The sequence below is a fragment of the Triticum aestivum genome, chromosome 2B (genome assembly GCF_018294505.1).
Source record: "Triticum aestivum cultivar Chinese Spring chromosome 2B, IWGSC CS RefSeq v2.1, whole genome shotgun sequence".
NCBI classification, from domain to species: Eukaryota; Viridiplantae; Streptophyta; class Magnoliopsida; order Poales; family Poaceae; genus Triticum; species Triticum aestivum.
In genome coordinates, this window is record NC_057798.1 from 580,733,439 (window position 1) to 580,740,960 (window position 7,522).

The 7,522-nt window shown below is 44.2% G+C and overlaps 1 protein-coding gene across 1 annotated transcript; it reads right to left on the reverse strand.

The window, feature by feature from the left end:
- Positions 1–720: 720 nt before the first annotated feature.
- LOC123046154 (autophagy-related protein 13a) lies at positions 721–6,819 on the reverse strand (the record flags this gene model as incomplete). Its single annotated transcript, XM_044469447.1, is given in 3 exon segments — positions 721–1,427; positions 4,231–4,364; positions 5,669–6,819. Coding segments are annotated over 3 exon segments (1,572 nt in total). The 3' UTR covers positions 721–1,135.
- Positions 6,820–7,522: the final 703 nt, after the last annotated feature.

A 7,522-nucleotide genomic window follows, 5' to 3' on the forward strand; every position in this document is an offset into this window, starting at 1 on the left:
AGAAAGAAAGAAACAAAACCGAAGAAAAGGGAAAGAAAAGAAAAAAGGCACTGAAAACCGAGAAAGAAACAAAGAAAAAAACGAAAAAAGCAGTAAAAACAAAGAAACGGAAGAACGGTAAAAAACAAGAAGAAAAGAAAAACGAAAAGCCAGTGGAAACCAAGCTAGTTTCCTTCAAGTTGGTAGCGCTAGTCTTAACACAAACTTGACAATGGCTTAGTGGCTAACAGCGCTGCTCTAGAATGGGCAAATTCTAGGATTGAACCCCTTGCGCTCCCTTTTTTGCTCAAGAGAAGCTACCGTCTTGCTATAAGCGACACATAGCTCTCGCGCGAGGGAATGCAGTTGGAGTTCTTGCGGCCGAGCCTTAGCCCAAATCTAGTCATAGAACGACTGACTGGACGACGATATCGTCTCTCTTCTGTGTTGAGCATACCTGGGAAAATGGGTGCACACGATTTAATATGCCCACCACTTTTGTGCAAATTCCTCCTGTCAGCTATGATGCCTTTCAATCGCGTGCACAACTTGAAACCTTAATTCCCCTCCCATTCTTCTAGTAAAACTTGAAACTTATGCAAGCTGCGAGGCTTCTTCCGTTCTTCCCCAGTGGCAAAAGTAACAAGTCTCATTATCAGACACACGAACCAGCTGCTTTCGTTTCTAACAACGCATGCAAATCCCACATTCCGGCGGATCAAAGTAACGAAAGCGGAAAAATAAATCCGAAACAGTCCTCTCAAGTGCAAGCAATACTTAACACTGATGTTTACTGAACAGTTTGGCTTCAGCAGTACAGTTACATATAATTTACATACGTACGCAGCGCAAGCAGCACTACGTCCGGCCAAGGCTCACACCTACGTGTTGTACTGATCTTACTTCCCAGGTATACAAGAGCATATAAACAGGGGCAGGATAACGGTCCTTCTAGGGTTCAAGAATGACGAGAGATACGCCCTCGCTGAAATCAATCGAGGCCTGTATCTTATCTTCGACTAAGAGCATATCAATTCATCAGTTATATATACACAAACGCACCGACAAAACATCGCTGGGCTCACAGCATGGCCTGTTCTGTCATTGAGATCTGATCTTCCGGTGTGAAGTTAAGAGAAACAAGGAAAGAATGGCGCTATGGCTTCTCCGGCGAGTCACGCTCTTTCGCTCTACTCCCGGACAGCAGTCTCTCCCTGATTGCTTTGAAAGACTGCAGCTCCTCGAGTGCATCAGATGTCCTGCGAGACATGACAGAACTGGTCGAGGCTACAGTGTTAGACTCGGCCCCTGACGTTTGAGAAGAATAGCTAGAATCTCGCAGAGGGCGTGCAGTTCTCAGCAAGTGAACCAGAGAACCAACTGCAGCGTCTTGTGATTTATGGGATGATGAGCCTGCCTGATCTCCAGCCTCCTTTCCATCACTGCTCCTGTATGAATAAACTTGCGTTAGGTGAACCAGAGAAACAGCTATATGACAACGTCGTGTTAGATCTGTAACTATGGACATTAAGAGCAATAATGCATGTAAAAACATCTACACAAAATTATAGCACTCCACATTGAACACAGCATGATAATACTCCTTCTGTTCCTTTTCGTAAGGCATATAATTCTTTTCCATCTTTTTCAATAATACAACGGCCAATGAAATTTTCCAATATGATGTCTTGGCCTAGAAATATGGAGCACAACTATGCCAACAAATTCAAAAGCTCAAAGACTAGTGAAATGAAATTTAACTCAGTGCCATCTCAGCGGAAGGAAAAGAAAAGGATGAGAGATCTTCACATTAGTGTACACCACGAGCAGCCTCCCGGAGACCAGGGAATTCAGGTCAGATATTAATATTGCATAGCCAGTAGTACAGTAGTACTCCCTCCGTCCCAAAATAAGTGTCTCAACATTAGTACAATTTTATACTAAAGTTAGTATACATTTAAGACACTTATTTTAGGACGGAGGGAGTACAGAAGTATTTAACAAACAGGGGGTAGCTATGGTACACCATCTTTTATCCTAGAAACGAATCTAAGGAACTTCTTGTACTCCATATAATATACCATTGTCAAACCTTGAAATATTCCTTTTATGCTGTTGCAATGGTTGGGTTATTTTTATTCATACCAAAAGCTCCTTTTCTCTAAAAAAAATCTATAACACTACTGTGATCAGAGTAATGACCAAGAGTATTCTTTAATTGCTCAAATTCTGAAATAACCAAGAGTGCCTTTATGCAATTGTTAGCCATATCTGTGTTCTTCCATATTGATTAAAAAAAATCAAAACTGGGTGAAAATCCAAACGCAGCACTTCCGAGGAGACAGGGGTTGGCAGGATTTGTGGATTTTGATCATATGACTGGGAGATAAATATATGTGAGAGTAACTACATCGGCGTACCCCTGGCCATTTCATGATTTAACCAAGAATGCTCAATCTCTCACAGTAGTTGTGTAGAAAAATAGAAGGACCTTTTGTACTATCAGAAATAACCTTCACAATGGCATACAAATATTTCTATGTTTATTTGCACTAAAGGCCTGCTCTCACTCAAGTGATGGAAGGCGAAGTACGTAAAAACTGTAAGTTGTACCCAAAAATTATTTAAGAAAATACACAAGAAAATTTAAAAAATCATAGTAGTTCCTGAAATTCGGTAAAAATAAACATCTACAATCAAATATTGCACATTGCTTTTACTAAGTATACTCTGGTTGAAGACATTATTTATGATATATGCAAGGTTGAATATAATTTTTATATTTTGTACTCCGTCTGTTTCTTTCTACTTCACATATAAGATTTGTTTGAAGTCAAACATGTTTGACTATGTTTATCTGAAAAAATATCAACATTCACAATACCAAATCAATATCATTAGATGCATTATCAAATTAATTTTCATATTGTATAATTTTAGTATTGTAAATATTGATGTTTTTAAATATAAATTTGGTCAAATTTAGCGAAGTTTGACTTTAGACACATTTTATGTGCGGAGTAAAAGAAACGGAGTAATATGTTTTTGTTACAGCTACTATGTTCTACCATGCACATTGCCATATAGCAATGAGGCTAAAGTAGAAATGTTTTTTCTCAGTTGCTCAGTCAAATTCAAAATTAAATGTTGTACTTAAACAGCTCAGGGATTTGAAAAACAATTACCTTCCTCCATTTTATGCTACTACAATGGAACTTGCAAGAATGGCAACTACGCAAAATGCTCATGGTCAATATTTCAAATGATCACACTGAACTACATAAGGGCATACCCAGTTACCCACTGCTGAAAGCTCGACACCAAGTGGGGTCTGGCCAAGTGAACCACATACCCAAAATATATGGGTTGAGACATCTCTGTCTACAATGTTTGAATTGCTTATTCATAATTTCAGAGGTATTGCAATGGATACTTCTTCCAGCTGCTGCCTCAATTATTGTCCCTTTTTGCCATCTCTGAATAGTCATTTCCAAAATTATATTCTTATACTAGAATTGAACAGCAAACAGTTTGCCCATGCCATGGTCTTAAAATCCCCACAGTAAACTAACTTTCACCATGTATAGAATTTTGACCAACAATGTGTCTACATTAAAACATTGAAAGAATGCAAGCTCAATTAAATATAGTGAGCAAGCAGATATGCTCTAGCATTATTTAATAGCTAGAATGCTGACTAATTAACTGGATTACGTAACGGGGGGCAGCCCGGTGCATGTAGCTCCCGCTTGTGCAGGATCTGGGGAAGGGTCCGACCACTTTGGATTATGTAAACAGGGGGCAGCCCGGTGCATGTAGCTCCCGCTTGCGCAGGGTCTGGGGAAGGGTCCAACCACTTTGGGTCTATTACGCAGCCTTTCCCTACATTTCTGTAAGAGGCTGTTTCCAGGACTTGTTAAAATTGTTGGATTATGTAATACCTATTAAAATTGTTGGATTTCATGTAATTCCCTAATACCAAATGAAAATGCAAGAGCTCTCAATAGTTAAGATATATTACCTCCGTCCCAAATTAGTTGTCTTAGATTTGTCTAGATACGGATGTACCTACCACTAAAACGTGTCTAGATACATCCGTATCTAGACAAATCCAAGACAACTAATTCGGGACGGAGGAAGTATGATTTTAGTAAGAATCAGCCAATGCTACGTGTGCGGACTTGTGAGAACCAAAGAGCACAATGATCTGATAATACAAGTAAACCACTAAAGAAAGTTATTTAGACATACCCAGGTCTGGAGGTTGGTGGATCAACATCATCCACCGCAAAAGGATAATCTGCCTCATCCAGATCATCTTGCCGTGGTGAATCACAAGAGGAGAGCGCAGAGAATCGGCCAGATTCATCCCGACTGTCCTTACCCTGCACATTGAGCAGCCAAACAATATCAAAGCACATCAGAACAATAAAGATGATATATGCGACTCTCATAAATAGTAGGAGTACATAAGGGTGTTTCAGTAAGTAAATTTTCATTAGCTTACTCAGAATGTCAAACCTAATTCCTTAAACAAGACACAATTTAAAATACAAGGCAAATAAATTTTCTAGTACAAAAGTTAACTTTGAACTTCCAAACTACTCCCTCCGTCCCAAAATAAGTGTCGTTAATTTAGTGCTCCCTCCGTAAAGAAATATAAGAGAGTTTAGATCGCTACTTTAGTGATCTAAACACTCTTATATTTCTTTACAGAGGGAGTACAACTTTGCACTAAATTTTGTACTAAATCAGCGACACTTATTTTTAGACAGAGGGAGTATTTTTTAAGATCAAAAGTTGATGTTGAGCAAATAAAGTGTGATTATATTAACTGTAGAGGGGGAGGGGGGTTAATCTCTAAATACTCTTCTAGAAAAGATGGTACACATAACTTTGCTAATAAAAGTAATTGTGTGGTACTCTGGACTGACAACTATTACAATCTCCACTCACTGCAATTGAGAAAAGTGTGGTCGCTGTTATTGTTCAACAAGTCACAAAGATTAAATTTTGGTTCCAAATAGCTGGGGCATGAGCACCTAATTCTGTGACTAACTTCCCCTTTGCAATCTTCTTTGTGCTAAGGTATTGAAAATAGGTCTACTGGGCTGTATACTTGATTGCTTGTACTAGGTACCCTCACCGGTTATCAGAAAAAAAAAACTATAAGGTCAAGTAAAACCTAGTATAAGGCCGAATACCCAGTAAAATTGCTACGGGTTGAACAACCTGTCTGATACCTACTATAGGTCGGTTCAAGCTGGCCTAAAGCCCGCACAGTAACTCTGTTCAGTCAATAATAAAATTAATTTGAATTTCCTCATACCTTTAGTTTCACTAGTTCATGACTACCAAACAAATACTCCCTCCGTTCCATATTCCTGTCATGGTTTTAGTTCAAATTAACAGTTGCTACTAACTCTTAACCCTTCAGCATATACTTGATCAACAGTTTGATATATTCAAGTACAGCAAAATCCTTCAGTTTCAATAGTTTGTGGCTACCAAACAAATGAAGTCAACAGCTGCTACCAATTCTTAACCCTTCAGCATAGTAGAGGCTGAAAACAGCTTACTCTGCTTGAATATTCTCAACGACAGCAAAATCCAACCTTTCAACTTGAAGCATAAACACAAGTACAGTACTAAACTTAACATCAAATTAGCAAGACCATAAATGAATCACCTTGGATCCTGGTGACGAGCTGCCATATGGATCCCCCATCCGAAGTCCTTCTGGCCTTCCGAATGACCGGCTGATATCTGATGGGGACTCTTGTGAACCTGCTGCTCCCTTGTCACCTCTCCTCGGGGATGGCGGTGGCAGCATTAAACCTTTAACCGGGTCCAGCATGCTCTGACGGTGCACGGGGCTCCTTCTCACGCCGGGTATGGTCACCGGTGCAGACTCCCCCCTCAGAGGCGACTGCAGGTACCCACCAGGAAAATTGGGGGGCGATGGAGTTGGTGACGCGTAGTGCAACGGCGGTGGCGAAAATCTCGTCTGCTGCGCTGGGGCGAGCGGCCAGAGCGCAGGCGGCGCCCAGCTGTGCGGACGCTGCTGCTGATAGGACTGGGGGAAAGCGCAGCCCGTGGCCTCCGTGAGCGAAGAAGGGAAGTTGCGCATGGGCTCAGCTGCTGGGCTGCCCACGTAGTTGGTGATCAACATGGAGGGGGAGAGGGAGGAGATCTCCAGGTTGAACGCGGCGAGACTGGATAGGTACTGGACGGAGACGACGAGACGGCCGGGCTGGGTGTCAACGGGAACGAAGCGGTGGGAGCGCATGTCAGACTCCTGGGCGCGCGAGAAAGGCACGGCGAAGGAGCCGACGGTGTAGCCCATCTCGTAGTTGTACGACTGGTTGGCGCAGAGGAGACGGAAGACGCGGTACGCGGGGAGCAGGCGGAGCGTGGTGTACACCGACCTCAGCAGGGTCATGCACCGCTTGTACGCCCGGTTCACGGCCATCCCCTCGCCGGCCGCCGCAGCGTCCGGCCAGGGCTCGCACGCGACCGTCCACCTCTCGACCACCTCCCCGCCCGCTCCGCCGCAGCCGGCGGGGGCCAGGTGGATGTCCACGACGAGCGGCTCCCCGGGGGGCGGCGCCTCCAGGCGCTCGGCCGAGGGGGGCGGCGGCGGGTCGTGGAGCGGGAGGTGGAACCACCTGTCGCGGCGGCGGAAGGACGCCGAGGCGGCCGCCGGCGCCGGCGCGGCGAGCGGGCGCGGCGCGCGCACGGCGAGGACGGCGTGCAGCACCTTGAGGTGGAACTGCTCCGCCATCAGCTCCGCGCCCGCGCGGCCGCCGCCCCCCGAGTCCGACATGCTGGACATTGCCGCCCAGTCCCAGCCCCAGCCCCGGCGCGGGCCGGCCCCTCCTCCTCCCGGCCGAGACTGCTCAAGCTGTCCTCCCCTCCCAAGCTGCGCGGCATGGCTGGCGCTGGCAGCAGTGAGACTGCATAAATCCGATCTGCGGCGATCCAAATCGGCGGGTGGACAGATCTGCACGCTAATGGGAAGAGAGGGGAGGGGAGGTTGGAGTTGCAGATTTGGATGCCGGGGGAGTTGAGTCCGGGGTTGTTTATCTGTGAGGATTAAGGATCGCTGGTTTCGTTTTTGGGTTGCTGGGTCGCTGTTGGTGTCGTCATGATGGGATTATTATGACGCTCACGACAAAACAAAAACAAAATGGTGCTGTACTGTACTGTATTATTTTGCTCGTAAAATAAGTTGTTAAGCTACCATTAGCTCTCATGGTGGAGGATTAGTTTAGCTTTCCTTCTGGATTAGTATGAGCATTCGGGTCAAAGAGTACAGCCAGCCATGTAGGTGCGTGTCAACCATTATTCTCCATGTTTCTTGTCTGTGTGTATTTCGGCTGGGAATCTTCGGAGTGAATGCAAAAAAATTGTAAAATAATTGTGTTGAATTGGCGACTTAATCTTCTTTTTGTCCAATATATAATTTATTTGCGGTTTACGTACAAGGAGGGACACTGGAACAGAAGCATTGTTCTTTAAAAAGAAGATGGAAAAGATTGTT